The sequence below is a fragment of the Sus scrofa genome, chromosome 12 (assembly GCF_054392235.1).
Source record: "Sus scrofa isolate SSC_HxYL_T2T_F1_AM1 chromosome 12, Sscrofa_HxYL_maternal_Yorkshire_Landrace_v2.0, whole genome shotgun sequence".
Taxonomy (NCBI): Eukaryota; Metazoa; Chordata; class Mammalia; order Artiodactyla; family Suidae; genus Sus; species Sus scrofa.
In genome coordinates, this window is record NC_139394.1 from 51,137,894 (window position 1) to 51,156,793 (window position 18,900).

General features: G+C 55.1%; 1 protein-coding gene across 4 annotated transcripts in view; it reads left to right on the forward strand.

Annotated features, from left to right (window-relative positions):
• Positions 1-18,900, forward strand: part of ABR (ABR activator of RhoGEF and GTPase) — a 185,991-nt gene that overhangs the window by 116,543 nt on the left and 50,548 nt on the right. For all 4 annotated transcript variants that reach the window (NM_001435386.1, NM_001435388.1, NM_001435387.1 and 1 more), the window contains 5 exon segments: positions 2,192-2,377; positions 10,191-10,298; positions 13,413-13,473; positions 18,026-18,078; positions 18,627-18,767. In NM_001435386.1, the coding sequence (NP_001422315.1) occupies positions 2,192-2,377; positions 10,191-10,298; positions 13,413-13,473; positions 18,026-18,078; positions 18,627-18,767 (549 nt within the window).

The window sequence follows — 18,900 nt, forward strand, 5'->3', positions numbered from 1 at the left end:
CAGTGTTCTTAGGAAGGTAATGTTATCCCAGATTTACAAATAACGCTGCTGAGGCCCAGAGATGCTAAGTGATTTGCCCACAGCTATGAAGTGGCAGAATTGGGACTCTGGCCCACACTGCCTGGCCTGCACCAGGTGGAATCCCATCCTGCTTCCCAAGCAAAGGGCTGGACATTAAGGCCTCATTGATTCCAGCACCAAGAAGGTCAGAAGGAGAGCTTCGTCTTTTTCCCTGCCTTCATCATTGCATCGGAACTTTTTATTTTCATTTTTTTTGGCCATGACCATGGCGTGCAAAAGTTCCCCAGCCAGGGACTGAACCTGCACCACAGCAGTGACAACGCTGGATTGTTCATTGCCAAGCCACCAGGCAATTCCCACATCTGAACTTTTTAGAGCTGGGAGGATGAGGGAGCCAGAACTCAGAGTGTTGTCTGGGCTTTTGAGTAGAGGGGCCTTCCTTGTGGATGGACATGGGCTCTGCCACAGTGAGAGTGAGGCAACGGGAGGCTAGAGCGAAGCTTGGCTGGGCGGTTCGGCTGTTGCAGCCAGCTCCAGCTGGTGGTTATCTCAGAAGGAGCCGGCATTAACTTGGGTCTCCCTCGGTGCAGGTGTTCGCTGTAGCCCAGCACTGAGTCGCCCGTTCTCTGCTAGGATGCTTCGCCTGTCAGAAGACTCACTATCTAAACCCCCGAGACATGGGGAAACAGCTCCAGTGAGCCCATACCTGTCCCTACTCTCTTCTGCTCCTGGGTCTCCAAAATGACCCAGACTAAGTCACAGGCCTCTTTCCTACACAGTAGATGAAGAACACCAACCGTGTCTGACTCAGGCTTCTCTCGCCCAGGAATATACTCCCCCCGCCCCCTGTGACTTCTCTCTGGGGCAGGTTTCCAGACTCTCCCCTGGGGGCCTTTGGAGTACAATCTGGGCATCTTTGGGGCTTTAGGAAGGTCAGCCATGGCGGAGCTCCTTATCCTTCAGTGTCATTTTTTTGTTTGTTTCAACAATGAATTTTTCCTTTTTATGGCCGCACCTGCAGCATACACAAGTTCCTGGGCTTAGGGGTCCAGTCAGAACTGCATCTGCGGTCTTTGCCGTGGTCACAGCAACAGCAGATCTGGGTTGCATCCGTGCACTACAATGCAGCTTGCAGCAACGCCAGATCCTTAACCCTCTGAGCAAGGTCAGGGATTGAACACGCATCCTCACAGAGACAACTCGAGTCCTTAACCCACTGAGCTACAATGGGAACTCCTTGACTGTGAGTTTTAATAGCTCTTTTCCCTTGATTATAAAATGAATATTTACTCATTGGAGGTGATTTAGAAAATAGAGAAATCACACTGAAGACACAAGTCTCATTATCCTTTAATGCTGGGCTTTAAGGAGATGGCTTCAGCTCCCAGCAGGTGTTGGGGATGGTACTGAGTTTCTGTCACCTCACCCTCTCCAGCTGCAGGCCTTGGAGCATCTTAGTGAGGACAAGAGATGATAGCTAGGTTTCATCTTGCTGGTCAACCTTGCCATTGAGAAAGAGTCTGAGGCTCCAACCAGGCTCAGCGAGAAAGATCCTTGTGATCGTTTAGCAATATCTGCCACAGGCATAGGAGGTTTGCACAGTGTGTGTGTGCCTCCTGCTCACCCTCTCTGGAATAAATGATGGGAACTTAAAATATCAGTGCAGCTGAGGCTGGTTTGGCTCCCTTAGAAATTCTACCCCCAAGTCCTAGAATCATATTCTGTTTCTTGAAAGGGAACAGCTGAGGGGTTGAGTTCCCAGTCAACCCTCCTTCCCCCCCTGAAGTGGGACAAGGGAGTTTATGACTCAGAGCATCAGGCCATTTTGGAAGAAAACTCTGGATCCTGTTAAACCATCAAGCAAACCCAGTGCAGGCCGAGAGCCAGGGGCCCCTCGGGGGACACGGGGTGGGATAAATCTGTTCTGAAACCACCCCGTGGGCCCAACTGGACCACTGAACCAGCCCCTGGCCATCAGGCTCCCTCTTCTTGCAGTAGTGTGTGGTTTGTTGGGGCCTGTGACAGCAGCTGCTTGATTCCAGCCACTCGTCAGGTGCTGCCCTTGGTGGCCTTGCTGTGGCAGCAGGAAGGCCTTATCCGGGCCCTGAGCCTGCTGACCCTCGGGTTTACTCGCCTCTCACCTCCGCTCCTTCTTCCTCCTCTCTCCCAGCCCATGAAACCCCTGAAGGCCACAGCCACCACCTCCCAGCCCGTGCTCACCATCCAACAGATCGAGACCATCTTCTATAAGATCCAGGACATCTACGAGATCCACAAGGAGTTCTATGACAACCTCTGCCCCAAGGTGCAGCAGTGGGACAGCCAGGTCACCATGGGCCACCTCTTCCAGAAGCTGGTGAGTCTCCCCTGGATGGAGGGTCCTCATCTGGGGCCTCAGTGGAGCTGCTGGTGTTGGGAGAGGACCAGTCAGCCCCAGCCCTCTGGGCTCTGCCTTATGGGAAACCTGGGCCTGGTGCCTCAACTCCTGGCCTCCCCTGGTGAAGCCCGAGTGCGCCTAGGGCCACTGGAGACACCCTGTGTGCGTAGGTGCCCCTCCTAGGGCATCATTTCTCAGCAAGGGGTTGCCAGAGCTGGACCAAAGGCTTCCCTGATGGGCTTCAGAGCCCCCATCCCTCAGCTGACAGAGGGGCAGTGCCAGGTGGATGGAAGGGACTGCTCACCTGCGGCCTCAGGTACTTGCTGCACCTCTGTGCCGCCTATGACGTGATACAGTCAGTTGGGTGGGAGACTGTGTCAGCCAGCAGTCCTCTGCTGAGGACCCTGGACAGGAAGCACCAGGAGCCCAGACCCCCCCCCCACCATTGCAGGGGGGGAGAAGGAAGGAGGTGGAATTAACGTGCAAAAAAGCTCACCAGATGAGCTAGCTCCCGCGCTTCTGTGACACCCTGTCCTTCAGCTCCTTGTCTATCTCTGGCCAGGTCCCCCAAGGACCCCTGGTTAGACCTACAGGGCCCTCACTCAGCTCTCCCCCCATAACTCCTGCCAGCCCAGGAGTCACTAGCCTTAACCTCCGGGTGTGAGTGGTGGGGGCAGGGGGCAGTGGCTCCACTTTTTCTCGCCTACAGTGGTGAGACCCACTGAATGGACAGGCTCCTACTCGTTGTAGTCGTCACCTTTTTTTTTATGACAGTGTAGTTGATACAGTGTTTCTTCAATTTCTGTTGTACAGCAAAGTGACTGACCCAGTCATACACGGTTCCCTGTGCTGTACAGCGGGACCCCACTGCCCTTCCCTTCCACATGAAACAGTTTGCATCCACAAACCCCAAACTCCCCATCCATCCCACTTCCTCCCACCTCCCTCCCCCCTCCCTGCCCTCCCGGCAACCGCAAGTCTGTTCTCCATGGCCATAATCTATCTGTTTTGTAGATAGGATCATTTTTGCCATATTTGAGATTCCATATATAAGTGATATCATATGGTATGTGCCTTTCTTTTTCTGACTTACTTAGTATGAGAATCTCTAGTTGCATCCATGTTGCTACACATAGCATTATTTTGTCCTGTTTATGGCAGCGTAGTATTCCTTTGTGTATATGTGCCCCATCTTCTTAATCCATTCATCTGTCGATGGACATTTAGGTTGTTTCCATGCCTTGGCTGTTGTGAGTAGTGCTTCTGTGAACAGGGGGGTGCATGTATCTTTTTGAATGAATGTTTTGTCAGGATATGTGCCCGGGAGTGGGATTGCTGGGTCATATGGTGGTTCTATATTTAGTTTTCTGAGGACCCTCCATGCTGTTTCCCACAGCAGTTGTACCAGTTTGCATTACCAGCCCCCTACTCTTCTTTCCCTGGAGAGAACTCTTGCTTGGATATTCCTGGGCCATAAGCTCAGCATCTTCAAAGAGCTTTGAAGCGCTTTGCTCTTTTTCCTGCCTCTGTGTCAGTGACTGCGGCCACACCCCATCTGCCATCCATCCATGACTCCCTGGGACTCATCCTTGGCACCTCCCTCCCACCCCGCTTTCCGCCTCCCTGCATCCCATGGAGTCCACGTCTTTTTTTTTTTTTTTTTTTTTGTCTTTTTGCTATTTCTTGGGCCGCTCCTGCGGCACATGGAGGTTCCCAGGCTAGGGGTCGAATCGGAGCCGTGGCCACCGGCCTACACCAGAGCCACAGCAACACAGGATCCGAGCCGCGTCTGCAACCTACACCACAGCTCACGGCAACGCCGGATCGTTAACCCACTGAGCAAGGGCAGGGACCGAACCCGCAACCTCATGGTTCCTAGTCGGATTCGTTAACCACTGCGCCACGACGGGAACTCCTGGAATCCACGTCTTTAAAGCTCACAGCCTCCTTCTCTCCACCCGCTCTGGCGCCCTCACCTGGATCCCTGCTCTGGCCTCATAAGTGGCTGCTGCCTCCAGGCTGGCCTCTCAGGTGGCTTCCACCTCTACGGGGCAGCAGGAGACCTGACTCCTGACTGGGCTTCGCTTCTCTCCTGCTCACATCCCTTCAGGGGCCCCCCCTTGCCCATTGGATATAAACCAAGCTCCAAGGAGTGGCTTAGGAAACCCTTTGCATGCTGGCCTCTGGCTACCCCTGGCCTCTGGCTACTGCCTCCTTCACTTTCTGGGCCCCCAACCCTGAACTTTCTGGTCTCAATTTTCACTGCAGGCCTTCTTGGCCTCTCTGTACCTGAGGGTCTAGCTGCCTGAAATGTCCTGCTCCGTCTTGATTGGCTTGTCTGGTCAGTGTTCAGTTTAGAAGCAGAGAAGCCTTCCGCAGCCCCTGGAATGCAGCCCCTGTGCTTACCCTCTCCATACACACCAAACTGCCTGTCTCCCCAAAACCATAAGCTCTGGGAGAACAGACTGTATTTTCTTCAATTTGAACGAATGAGTGGGTTGGTGGGTGAGTGAGCGAGTGAATGAATAGGCGAATGAGTGTGCCCTGCCCTTGACCCCTGGGGCCAGGGAGAACTTGGAAGCGCATGGAATAGACATCAAGGGCCCGAGGCTTCTGTCCTGAGGGGCACCCGTGTAGCAGAGGTGCCCACAGCTTCTCCAGCCAAGTCATAGCTGGGTGTGAATCCCAGCTCTGCCACAGGTTAGACCTGTGACTTTGAGGAAGTAGAAATGAATCTGACTAGGAACCATGAGGTTGCGAGTTCGATCCCTGGCCTCGCTCAGTGGATTAAAGATCCGGTGTTGCCATGAACTATGGTGTAAATCACAGACATGGCTCGGATCCTGCATTGCTGTGGCTGTAGTGTAGGCCGGCAGCTGTAGCTCCAATTCGACCCCTAGCCTGGGAGTTTTCATATTGCCTGGCGGCAGCCCTTAAAAAAAACCAAAACCAAAACCTGTGGGCAGCTTACCCAACCTCTCCTGACTCAGCTGCTTCTTGTGTAAAACCAAGGGTAATTAGAGCATTTACCTCACTGGATGGTTTTGAGGACTAAGTGAGTTAATATCTGAAAAGTGCTTGGAATAGGACCTGAAATACAGTAAATTAGTAAATGCTTAATAGCCATTATCCTTACTGTTATTACTGTTATTACTGCTATTATTATTATTAGGACGAGGTGTTGTTGTACAGGAACCCCCCCACGCTTCTGGCTCTGGCAGCCCCAGAGTGGTGACCCCAGTTCAGGATGCTGGACACCTGGTCCCAGAGGCCTGACCCGATTGGCTTGCGGGGAGCAGCCTCTCCTTCGCCCTCAGGAGGGCAGATGAGAGCAAAGCTTGGCGGGAGGGGGCAGGTGGTTAGGAGGGCGAATAGCCCGGAGCAGAGTGGCAAGGTGGTCCCAGTTTATCTTTGTCCTTCAGACCCTGCTCTCACCAGGGTCCCCCCTTCTGGTCTGAGCCCCACTGGCTTGGTTGTGAACTTGCCTTCCCCAGCCCTCCCCCCGCATCATGAACTGCTATCTGAAGCCCCCGGAGCTACAGGCCTGGGAGGAGGCCAGGGCAGGCCAGGCATCTGGAGGCAGTTTATTTTCAGCTGGTCTCCGGGTATTTGATTATCCATTACTGAGAGAAGGGAATTAGCATCTCTGTTATTTGTTTTATGAGATCACCCCAGCGCCAAGCTGCTGTTTCTAGGCAACCTCCGCTTCCTCGTTAGCAGCCCTGGCAGGCCAGGCCTTGGGCCCTGCAGACAAGGCTGCTCCATGAAGAGGGCAGTGCCTGGGATGGCTGGTGACCCCTGCACCCCGGCCTTCTGCCCAGGAGGTTCCTGCTTCTGGCTCACTCCTGGCTACTCCTTAGAGTAGGAAGCACCCCACCCTGGGCAATTAGCCTTTAGCCTTTTCTTGGGACAGGGAACAAGGAGAGCGTGTACCTAGAAGAATAGCAGCCATTTTCACTTTGGTTTAGGAGACAGCTGTCTAGCACAGGCCCCATAGCTCGGGACACCAGGGGGCCAGTTTGCCCCCGGAAGAGGAATCAAACTCCGTCCCTTCCCGCCCTTCCCACCTGGGATTTTCCTTTCTGAAAAGTTTGAGAGTTCACATTGTGGCTCACGAGTATCCATGAGGATATGGGTTCCATCCCTGTCCTGGCTCAGTGGGTTAAGGATCCAGCGTTGCCATAAGCTGTGGTGTAAGTCGCAGACTTGGCTCAGATCTGGCGTTTCTGTGGCTGTGGCGTAGGCCAGCCTCTATAGCTCCATTTTGACCCCTAGCCTGAGAACTTCCATATGCCACAAGTGTGACCATAAAAAGCAAAAAAAAAGGAGTTCCCGTCGTGGTCCAGCAGAAACAAATCTGACTGGTAACCATGAGGTTGCAGGTTCAATCCCTGGTCTCACTAAGTGGGTTAAGGATCCTGCATTACTGTGGCTGTAGGTCACAGACATGGCTCGGATCTGCCATTGTGGCTGTGGTGTAGGCCAGCGGCTACAGCTCTGATTTGACCCCTGTCCTGGGAACCTCCATATGCCACAAGTGCAACCATTAAAAAGAAAAAAAAAAAAAAAAAAATTGGACCCATGGCTCTGGCCCTGGCTTCTTTGCAAACGTCCCAGTTCTGATTTTCTGTCTGGCTTTCCTCGGCCCCACCTGCCAGTACCCTTGGGCTCTGTCTCTTGCCTGGGTGGCTCCAGGCCATTCCCCCCCGCCCCCGCCCCCGGACCCACCTCTTTGGGTCCTTGAAGAGCACACAGATTCTGCAGAAAGCACAGTGGTCCAGGGCGGGGCTCCAGGGCAGCCCACTTCCTCTGGCACCTTTGTGGGTAGAAGCCCCATAGTAGCAACTGAACCCCCTTGCTACTGCATCGAAAAAAATATTAACCGGAAAATCTAGAGAATAATGTAGCAAACAGCTGTGCACTCACCTCCAGAATTAACAGATACTAAGCCCTGAAGATATACAGAAAGACTGTTTTTTGGTTTTTTTTCTGCTTTTTAGGGCCTCACCCTAAGCGTATGGAAGTTCCCAGGCTACGGATCAAATTGGAGCTGTAGCTGCCAGCCTATACCACAGCCACAGCAATGCAGGATCCAAGCCTTGTCTGTGACCTGCACCACAGCTCACAGCAGTGCCAGATCCTTAACCCACTGAGCAAGGCCAGGGATTGAACCTGCGTCCTCCTGGATGCTAGTCAGATTCATTAACCACTAAGCCACAACGGGAACTCCAGAAAGACTTTTTAATCAAGAAAATAAAGCATTGCAGGAAGTTCCCGTTGTGGCGCAGTGGTTAACAAATCCAACTAGGAACCATGAGGTTGTGGGTTCGATCCCTGCCCTTGCTCAGTGGGTTAGCGATCCGGTGTTGCCGTGAGCTGTGGTGTAGGTCGCTGACGTGGCTTGGATCCCGCGTTGCTGTGGCTGTGGCGTAGGCCGGTGGCTACAACTGCAATTTGACCCCTAGCCTGGGAACCTCCATATGCCTTGGGAGCGGCTCAAGAAATGGCAAAAAAGACAAAAAAAAAAAAAAAAAAAAAAAAGCATTGCAGATGAGGAGCCAGTCTCTGCCTTTCCCCTTGCCCTTCCACTCAACCTCTGAGCAGATGCTGGCATGAATTTGGTGTGTAGCCTCTAGGCTGCAGTTTGTGTTGTTGCCACAGATCTGTATCTTTTTATGGTACCAAATGTACATTTAAAGTGCATATAAGTGTGTATATATATCCTATCTTACAAATTTTGCAATTTTAACCATCATTCATTTTGAAACTTGTCAGTGCTGCTGCACAAAGATCTAGTTCATTCATTTTAACTGCAGTGTGTGTATGTTTCCCTATTTGTTTCCACTCTTTCCACAAGAGAACGAGGAGGGTAAATACTCTTGTGCAATTTCCTTGTGAACACAAATATGCAAGTTTCTCTAGAGCAGTGCTTTCCAGTACATATACAGTGCAGGCCACATAGATAATTTTTTTCTGGTGGGGGAGTTCCCGTTGTGGCTCAGTAGTTAACGAACCTAACTAGTGTCGGTGAGGATGCAGAGATGCCCTGGGAGAACAGACTGTATTTTCTTCAATTTGAATGAATGAGTTGAGTGAGTGAATAGGCGAATGAGTGCAACCTGCCCTTGACCCCTGGGGCCAGGGAGAACTTGGAAGCGCATTGAATAGACATCAAGGGCCCGAGGCTTCTGTCCTGAGGGGCACCCGTGTAGCAGAGGTGCCTATAGCTTCTCTAGCCAAGTCATAGCTAGGTGTGAATCCCGGCTCTGCCACAGGTTAAACCTGTGACTTTGAGGAGTTCCCATCATGGCAAAGTAGAAGCGAATCTGACTAGGAACCATGAGGTTGCAGGTTCGATCCCTGGCCTCAATCAGTGGGTTAGGGATCTGGCGTTGCCGTGAGCTGTGATGTAGGTCACAGAGGCGGCTCAGATCCCACATTGCTGTGGCTGTGGCTGTGGCGCGCGGCTGCACCTCCAATTTGACCCCAGCCTAGGAACTTCCATATGCTGCAGGTGCAGCCCTAAAAAGACAAAAAAAAAAAAAAAAAAAAAAAAAAATTCTAGTGGCCACATTGTTTGAGTAAAAATAAGCAAGTGATATTAATGCTGAGAATATATTTTGTTTAGCCCAGTAGGTGCAAGATATTATCATTTCAAAATGTAATCAAGATTTTAAATTAATCAGATAATTTACCTTCTCTTCTGCATATTGAGCCTCTGAAGTCCAGTGTGTGTTTTACACTCACAGCACATCTCAGCTTGGACAAGCCGAATCTGAGATGCTCAGTATCCCCATGTAGCCCGTGGCTCCTGTATTGGACAGCACAGCTCTGGGGTTTGTATGTAGAAGTAGTATGCTGAGCTGTGCATATTTTCAATTTCGTTATTGACAAATTACTCGCCAAATAATTGTACTAATTTACATCCCCACAAGCCGTCTGCAAAAGTTCCTATTTCCCTACATTCTTTCCAACCCTTAATATCATTAGACTTTTAAATTTTGACCAGATGGATGGGTATCAAATAGTACCTCATTTAATTTGCATTTCCACCCTTTGCTCCTTTAAGAGGAAATGCACATGCACAGCACAGAGAACGCTTTCCATAAATATTTGAAGAATTGAATTAATGAGCCTTGGTTTCCCCTTTTGCAGTTGGTATCTGCTCTGACTCCCCGAGGAGGCGGGGCTTCTCTGTGGTCCTGAACCATGGAAAGCTTTGTGTTAGGTTCGGAGGGACATGGGAATGTGCAGTATGGCTCCTTGGAGGCTGAGGAAGCAGGGACAGGGGCCAAGAGGCCAAGGGAAGTGGGGACTGCATCTTTAAATGCTGTGCCCCGCACTCAGCGAGGGGCACTGAGCAGGCCACATGTGCCCATCCCGCTCCCTGTCTCCCTGCTTCAGTTAATTCCAGGATATGAAAGACGAGTGAGGCATTAAGGGCTTCAAACTGTGCGACACTTTGATGATGCTAAATAAAGCCAAAAGCTGAGATGAGCTGAGTTTTTGCATGCCAACAAAGGCCCTGCCCTACTCCCCCAACCCCCAATACCCCCTTGTTAACCTTATTGGCTGAGCCAGTTTCCATGGAAACTGTCAAGTTCAAAGGGATGCTGTAGTATGTTCATCCTGCCTTTTCCCTTTGCTCCCAGCTAGCCATTTGGACTGAGTTAAAGGTTCTGAGTGCTAAGGGAGCTCCAGGTGCTCTGGTTATGCTTTCATCCATTCATTAATCCTCTTTCCCCATCCCACTCCTGCCCTCCTCTCTCTCTCTCCTCTCTTCTCCTTGCAGGCCAGCCAGCTTGGTGTGTACAAAGCATTTGTGGATAACTATAAAGTCGCTCTGGAGACAGCTGAGAAGTGCAGCCAGTCCAACAACCAATTCCAGAAGATCTCTGAGGTGGGCTGTTCCCTGCACAGCCACCCTGACGACATGGGGTTTTGGGGGTTGCTCAGAGCCTCCAGCCTTTGGATCTCTTCCCCCTTGCTTGCCAGTGAGGAAAACAGCTCCCCTGATGGGTAACACCTAGCCTGACATTGGCTTTCTTGCACTTGACATTTTTCCTCTTGATACAAGAATATCGATTTGTATGTGATTTTATTATTCTGTGTTCGAACAGGGGGGCGAGAAAGAAAAGAAAAAAGGCAGCGTTCTCCCACACTGTAGTGACCTTAAGCAAGTCGCTTCCCTTCTCTTGGACTTACTTCCTCTTCTGTAGAACGAGGCGTCTGGGTTTTTCTAGCTCATCCCAAGCTTGCTTGACAAGAACCACCAGGGGCACTGTATAAAAGGAAGATCTTAAAGTTCCCATCGTGGCTCAGCGAACCCGACTAGTATCCATGAGGACTCAGGTTCAATCCCTGGCCCTGCTCAGTGGGTTAAGGATCCGGCGTTGCTGTTAGCTCTGGTGTAGGTCCCCCAGTCGAGGCTCAGATCCTCCGTCGCTGTGGCCGTGGCATAGGCTGGCAGTTATAGCTCCCACTCACCCACCAGCCTGGGAACTTCCGTATGCCACGGGTGTGGCCCTGAAAACCAAAAACCAAAACCAAAAAAGAATGCAGATCCCCAGGTACTGTCCTTGGAGCTTTAATTCAGAAGGGTTGGCGTGGAACCCCGGAGTGTGGTGTTTTTTGTTTTGGGGGGTTTTTTTGGCCATGCCTGCAGCGTGTGGAAGTTCCTGGGCCAGGGATCAAACCCATGCCACAGCAGTGACCCGGGCTGCTGCAGCGTTGATGACACCAGATCCTTAACCCACTGGCCACTGTATGTTAACCAGCTTCCCCAGGTGATGTTTATAGTCAGGAGACCTGAGGCAGTCCGGACCGGGTGGTCTTTTAAGATCCTCACAATCCCAAAGAGAGAGGACGGGGAGCCCTTATGTGCAGAAGAAGCCCCAGACCCTCTGGCTGGAAACATGCCAAGCCTTCCCACTATCCTCCTCTGCAGGGCAAAGATGCTTCACTGCCTGCCGTTGGCCCTGCTGTCTGGGACATTGCAAGAAGGAGTTCTAGGACCCTACAGGAGCCCAGCTCCACCCTTTAGCCAAAAAGATCTCAGTGACACCCCTAAGTCTCTGGCTGCGCGGTCACAGAACCCGGCACCAAGCTCAGGGCAGGAGAACTTGTGGTTCCAGGGAAGGGGAACCTTCTGTGGTTTTGGACGTCCTGCCTTCCAGGCCCCTCTCAATCCTTTGCTTTCTCCCTCAGCTCCAATGCCAGAAAGTTGGTGAGATGCAGGGTAGTCTTCATGAAACTCCTGGGGTTAGGGGTCAGACCCAAGTTTGGAATCAGCCCAGAGGCAGCCTAGGAGTCGGGCAGACAGAGATGAAAATGTCAGCTCGATTACTAGTAAAAGCCGGATTGGAAGAACGGGGACATGGCTCTGCGGCCACACTGGCCTTGCTAACACTTCCCCTCCACGTTCAGACACATCTGCTGGGGGCCGAGAGAGAAGGGCTGGGCTCCATTTCCTCTACCAAGCTCAGGGATCCAGTGAGTCACCGTCAGCCTGGGAGGACGGAGTGGAGTGAGCGGTGGGAAGGTTCCTCTACGTGGAGTAAGGAGGCTGGAGAAAGGGTGTCCCTCTCTGGCTCCCAGCCCTCCCTGGGGATAAATTGTCTTCCCCAGTCTGTGTTCAGAGTGGCCCTGCCAAGGCTGCTGGGGTGCCCAGGTCTTGTGTGGTCCAGAGAGCAGGGGTTCTCCTCTGAGCCTGTGCTGACTGCCTGTTCTCTGTGGTGGGCAGAAATGCCTGCGCCCATCCCCAAGCCCCTGGCAAAGCCGGTCGGTCCCAAGGGCAGAGCAAGGCCCGTGGCCACCTGCCAGTGGCTTCTCACCCTGACTCATGCGCGGACACAGTCACTTCCTACTGGTGCTGCCACTTAATTACTGCAATTAGGCCCTTCTGCTCTGCGGCAGAGTGATTTCATCCCTCTGGCTGCGCTGGAGGGGGACATGGGGAAAAAAGCTCCCTAAAGCTGGGAACCCAGACACCAGCCAGGGACACAGCCTTGAGAAGCTGAGTAACCCCCCTTCCCCGCCCCCCACGCCCCAAGCTCAGTCCCTGGGGGTTTCCTCTGTCTAGAAAGAGCTTGAGGCAGGAGTAGGGAATATGGGGCTCCCGCCGCCTGGGTGTTTCCTTCCAGGCACAGCAGGCAACCTCACCTGGTACCTGACCTTGGCCTCACCTCATCCTGCCTCCCTGCTGACAGCCCCCTTGGAGCACTCAGCCCTCCAAGTGGGGTTGTGTTCCAGTGGTCCTTTGGCCAGGGCTTGCACTGGAGCCTCTGTCTCTAAAGGCAGATAAAAGAGGTTAGGATCTGATAAGCCGTCCCTGGGGTCTGTTTCCAGCACTCACTCCCTGTCCCTTGGCATGGCGTCCAGGAGGGCCGTGGCCTCTTCCTTCCTTGCAGTTTCCTCTTGGGTGCCCAGCCCAGGTGCGGTGGGTGGGGTGTGCAGGTGGAGCTGGCGGCTGGCTGGGTCCCTCTCCATATGGAGCAGGTAGAGCGTGGCTCCCTGCTCCACGCCACCCTGCCCCATGCAGGTGTGTTGGACCCCTCAATTCTTATTTCAAGGGCTGCTTGTGCCCCAGGACCAGCTGGTGCCCTGGGGCTTCTCCCCTAAAACCCTGTGTGCCCTGGGCTGGTGTGTGCAGACCTCTAAGTAGTGGCTGCTGCCGGGGGCTTGCGGGTGGGTCCACTCTTGCAGCACTCATCCTCTGGAAGCCCCGAGAGTGGCCAGGGATGGGTCTGAGGGGCACCCTGATCACGGTCCTCTCTGGTACTGGGAGTCCCTCCTTCCTGCCTATACCAGCCACTGGACCCCACGAGGCTCCAGAGATGATGGGTGTGGCCTGGGGACCCTGGAGGCCGAGAGGCAGAAGGAGGCCCCAGCCTTGTCTTTGTCTCTCTTCTCTGTACACTCTGGGTTTAAGCCCCGCTTCCCGCTGTGTGCACGATGGGGCGTGGGGAGGCCCAGGGGATGGGCCAGGTAGTGATTCCTCTCCTCTGTTTGGCAGGAACTCAAAGTGAAAGGTCCCAAGGACTCCAAGGACAGCCACACGTCAGTCACAATGGAAGGTACTTTGGGGAACGGGTTGGATTGCAGTCACCTTCCTTTGTCTGGCTTTGCGGACTCCGGGGCCCTGCTTGCGTGTGTGCACGCGCACGTGCGAGTGTGTGAGCGCGTGCATGCGAGGAAGCCAGCCTCTGTCCCCAGGCAGCTGGCCAGCTACAAACGTGCTCCTCCTCAGGATGCCAGCAGGCGGCTCGCTCCCTCCTCCTCCTCCTCCTCCCCCTCCACGCGCCGCCCTCCCCGCCCCCCGCCCCCTTGCTAGAGGAGCACTCAGAAGCGGCTGCTGGATTCTGGAGGCTGTGCAGCGGCAGGCAGCCGGGAAGGTGGCTGGGTGGCCGGGCTGCTGATGGGATCTGGGGAGCCGGGAGCGATGGCCGCACGCTCCTGCCGCGGGGACGGAGGCTGCCATGGAAATTCTCCTCATCATTCGCTTCTGCTGTAACTGCACCTATGGTAACCCAGGCCCCCCTGTCACGGGAGGTGGTGTCTTCACCCCAGGGGGCTGGCTGGAGGGGCTGAGACCTGGCCATCAAGGCAGGGAGGGGGACACGTGGCTGGATCTGTGTTAACCCCCGTGCCGGCCAGCTTCCAGCCTGGAGTTGAAGTCTGGGGGCCCCTCGGCACAGGGCCACTTGGAAATGGGGGACCAGGCGAGGAGGGTCCAGGTACCCCTCAAGGATCTGTGGGGAATTAGTGGCTTTGCTTGAGAGGCTGTGGGCAACTTCCTGGAGAGGCTGTTGAGGAGTGAAAGTGACAAGCCTGGACCTGCAGGTGTGGCCACCCTGGGGCCGGAGATGGGTCAGCAGGGGCCAGTGGCAGAGTGACAGATGGTCAGGACAGCAGTGCCTTGGACTGGGAGGGCACCAGCCCCGGCTGGAGGGAGAAGTTGGGAGTCTCTTTGTTTCCAGAGAGAGGAGAGGAGGTTGAGCAGCCAGGGTATTGTGTGCTCCGCACGCAGATGCTGCTTCACTCTCTCCCCTGTGACGGCGGCGGGAGAGCATGGACGGGGTTGGGAGAGCAGGACGGAATTGGGTGCCTCCCAGGGGGTTCGTTTCTAGCCGCTGGAGACCCTCAAACTGAGGTCTTGGCAGAAGGTCAGCAGTGGATGCTGGTGGGCGAGGGGGGCGTGGCAGGCTGCTGCCTTGTGAAGGTCACACACCCACCGCACTGTGGGGGGTGGGAAGGCGCGCCGAGCACCCTCTACAGCTCCTTCCGGGAGGAGGGTCCTGGGACAGGCTCATGCTGTCAGGCACGCTCTTGCTCAGAGGAGGAGGACACGGGCCTAGGCAAGGCGGCGTGCAGAAGCTGGTGCGCCCTGCCTCCCGTGGCAAGTGGTGCCTTAGGAATGACCCAAGCTGCCTTTGGCAGGGGCATAAGGGTCCAGTGTTGCCCCCAGGCCAGCTTCTCGGAGCCGCTGCAGCAGGTGGCTAGATTCAGGACCTTCTTCCCTCCCACGGGGCGTTCGTCTCTGCGCCCCTCTCCCTCACTTTGCTTTCCATCTCCGTGGTAACCTGGAGCTCCTTATTGAAGGCTGAACAGAGGGGGGTGGCAGCTTGCTGCTGGAGCGATGCTGAGGTTTCCCGGGCTCTTCTCGGAGGCCGCCCTGCTGTCCTGCATTGAGGACTGCTCATGATGGAGGTAGCCCCCAAGGTCGCCCCCTCTGGCTGTCCCAGCAGAGCAACTGTGGGAACTCTTGCCACTGGGCAGAGGCTGCCCTGCAGCCCCGCCCCTCAGCCCAGATTTTGTCAGGCTGGGCTCAGGAGGAGAGCTGGACTTGAACCTGGCCTGTTTCAAGATCCGAGGAGAAATCCCCTGTTTGGTCTGGCCTAGGAGTCGGTCAAGTCTCAACTCTCCTCCAAAGAGGAAGCGATCGGCTCTTTGCTTCCTCTTTCTCCCCCAAAGGGAAGCTTAGTTTTAGTGACACAGGCCTGGGACCTGGAGTTGAGGGTTTCTTTGGTCCCTGCGATGCAGTCAGCTTCAAAGTGAGGGGTCGGGAGCGAAGGACCCGCTGACCACACTGTTTAGAATCTTCTCCACCCCTCCAAGGGGTGCTGGTTCTGGGTCCCAGGGAGACTGTGCAACTTGGGGCTCACTCTGCAGTTGTCAGCCCTAACAGCCGTCTGCTGAGCGCCCACTCTGCAGGGCGCTGTGCCAAACACAGTGGGGGTGCAAAGGCCAGCTCACCTGCTCCTTGGCGCCAAATCTTTCCCAGAATCCTCCCGAAGACCAGCGAGCTTTTGCTTCCCTCTCGATTAAGGAAAGAGCGCATGTAAAACCGCGCCATTGAACTCAGAGTAGGTGCCTGGCAAACTAGAGCAAGACCAGCTTGCTGATGTTGTGGTTTGACTTCCCGGCCCCGGGAGTGTGGCTTGTGAACGTCCTGGTCGGGGGAAGGCTTTCTGGAGGAGGGGGAGAGACAGGCACTGCAACTTGATGAATGGTGCCTGTCCCAGAAACAGGAGCCACCTGGTGAGGCGTGGGGAGCGGGGGTGAAGCAGAGGAGGAAGCAGGCCAGCCTGCTGGAGCCCTGGAGCAGGTGAGGGCAGAAAGAGGGCTCTTCACCCTGCATTTTCGGGGGAAGCAGGTGTGCGGGTCCCATGAGGTGCGCGAACCTCAGGGCTGCCCTTCTTCCCCCCATGTCTGACCTTGGCCCCACGGCCCTCTCCCTGCCCTGGCCTCGCTCCCGCCTGACCCTCCCCCACCTGGGGCTGATGCCTGCGGACTCGCTCCACAGCCACAATCAAGTGGACTCTTGAGGTGACCGTAGGCATATTAATAACCCCTCTGAAACCCAACCTGCCATTTGTGCAGAACTCAGAGCTTAGTCAGAAACCTCTTCCTCCTGGGACCCGACAGAGGGGTGGAGGGAGCTGACACTGCAGTATCAGATTTCCCTGGGCTGGAACTCGGGGGCCTGCCCTGGCAGGTGTCTGCTGAATCTGCGCTTTCTCTGGGTGTCTGGGGTTCGCAGGTTGTGATTTTGCCCCCCGCAGATGAGCTGAGCCACAGGTGGGTGTCCAAGACAGCCACAGAACTGGCCCTGTCCTGAGCTGGTAACTGGGCTGTGTCCTCCCTGTCCCAGGATACCCCAGACCTGGTCCTCTCCCTCCTAGCTCCCGTAGCCCATGCCGAGGGTCTCTAGAAATTGCTAAGTTAAGAGATGGCTCCCATAATAAACATGGGAGGTGTGTCTGCATAAAGCAGTGGTTTTCAACCATCACTTGACATATAAGAGTCAGCAAAGGAGCTTTTAAAAAATGCTAATGCCCGGGTTCTGCCCAGCAGAGCTTGCTGGTTAGTTGATGGGTGCGGGGGAAACAGGCATTTGGATCCACGCTCCCCGGTGATCCTGATGGGCAGCCAAGCACAACCCGCAGATGAGGCTCGGGGCACGCCACTGAGACTGCGTCTTCCCTGCAGGCAGCAGATGGTTCCCTCAGGTGTCCAGTTAGCAACACGCAGGGTATTTCTTTCTAGGTCTTTGGGGGAACTCTTTGGTTTGGTGGCTGGCTAGGGCCTGAGTGTCAGTTCTGGGACCTGTCACAGCCTGGGCCTGTGGGATACCCACTCTAGGGTCCTCCCCCCAGACCATTGTCCTGCCTCTTAGCAGGAGGGCAGAGGTCATGGCCCCATGGACAGAGGCGTCCAGGTGCAGGTGCAGAGCTGAACCGCCCTTGCTGGGAGGGGCCGGGCACAGCTGCTCACAGGAGCTGTGTGGGGAGTGTTGGTCAGCCAGCTGCCTCTTCCACCTGTCCCTGCTGAATCCCAGCCACCCTCATTTGCTGTCCTAGTCACTGAGGGATGTGGCCAGTGGGGACCCTGCTGAGCTTGTGTTTCCCATTCTTCTCATGGGCTCTCATACTGGAAGCACCACCTGAATTCCTTTAGGAAGTCTTTGTCCCCTCAGCTTGAGAACACAGCCTTTCTGTGGAGCCTTTCTGTGCCCCCCTGCCCCTCAACCTGTCCTTGTCTGTCTGGGGTTGAGGGCATGGAGGGGGGTCTGCTTCAGGGAGATGAGGCCAGCTGTGTGGGTCAGAAAGAAGCGTGCAGTTTCCAGCTGGCAATGCCAACCTTGGACCGGAGGGACATGAGAATGATGGAGCATGGGGGGGCTGCCACCCCGGAAAAGCAGAGTCTCCTTCCTGCATTCTGGGGTCCCAGGGTGACCCCCCCGCGTGTCGGAGCTCCTCGGGGTAAGGCTGTGTGATTCAGCGTGGAGGGTACAGAGGGGCATCTGTGTCTGCTTTGAGCCTGGTCAGGGATGGACAGGCCTGGGAGGTGGATGGCCCTCAAAGACATCATGTCTGCTGGGACAGGAGAGGAAGAGGGGGTGGAAGGGGGCCTGGGCCACCAGAGCTGTGTGTCTGCCTTTTGGCGTTGTCTGGCCTGCCCTGGGATGAGAATGGAGGTGTGGATTGCTGTGGAACCCACATTGGCCTCCTGCAAGTGGGCACCCAGGCAGCGGAGGGCTTTGGGCCGGGGGATGAGGCTGGTCCCTAAGGTCTCAAGCTGCTCCCTGTGTTTCATCTGTCCTTTCTCCTTCCCCACCCCCGACAGCTCTGCTCTACAAACCCATTGACCGGGTCACCAGGAGCACCCTGGTCCTACATGTGAGTGTCTCCCCCGTGAATGGCCAGGGAGGGTTAGGAGTGGGGTAGGGGGCTGAGCCTAGGGTGGGCAGGCGCTAGAGTCGCCAAGAACATCTGGGGAGTTGGGTAGAGGGTCCCTGGCCCCTGATTGTACCTGCCTGGCCAGTGATGACTGTGCTGATGGGGCCAGGGCTAAAAATAGCTTGGCTCCTAAGCTTGACTTTGGGCCAGATGCTCCCTAGGAGGCAGGTGCTTGCTGCCTCCCCATCCCTGGCCTGAAGGTCTCCAGTGTCCTTGGAGCAGCTGTGAGGTGACAAGAGGAGTGTCTCCCCCAACTGCTTGGGGAGATGAGACTCCACCTGACCTGCGCCACCAGGGGGAAGAGTAATGAGTGCAGCAGGGATAAAGGGGCCACTGCCTTCACCCCCGCGGCTCTGACCCTAATCTTCAGTTCAGGTTTTGCAGGCATGACCAGGTTAGAGTCTGGGTCCCTAGGCATTCTCTTAGCAAGGATGCTTCTCACTAAGCCCCAGCACTGCTCCCCCAACTGACAACCCCGTCCTTCCCAGGACCTACTGAAGCACACCCCCGTGGACCACCCAGACTACCCACTGCTCCAGGATGCCCTCCGCATCTCACAGAACTTCCTGTCCAGCATCAATGAGGACATTGACCCCCGCCGGACTGCAGTCACAACCCCCAAGGGGGAGGTGAGCTCAGGACCCAGCGTAGCCTCGCACCCAGGCTCCCTCCTGCACCCGCCGCCCTGTGCCCAGTGACTCTCCAGCCCGGATCCCTTATTCCCAGCCAGAGAGAGGCCTCTGGGTCCTGGGCTGACAACTT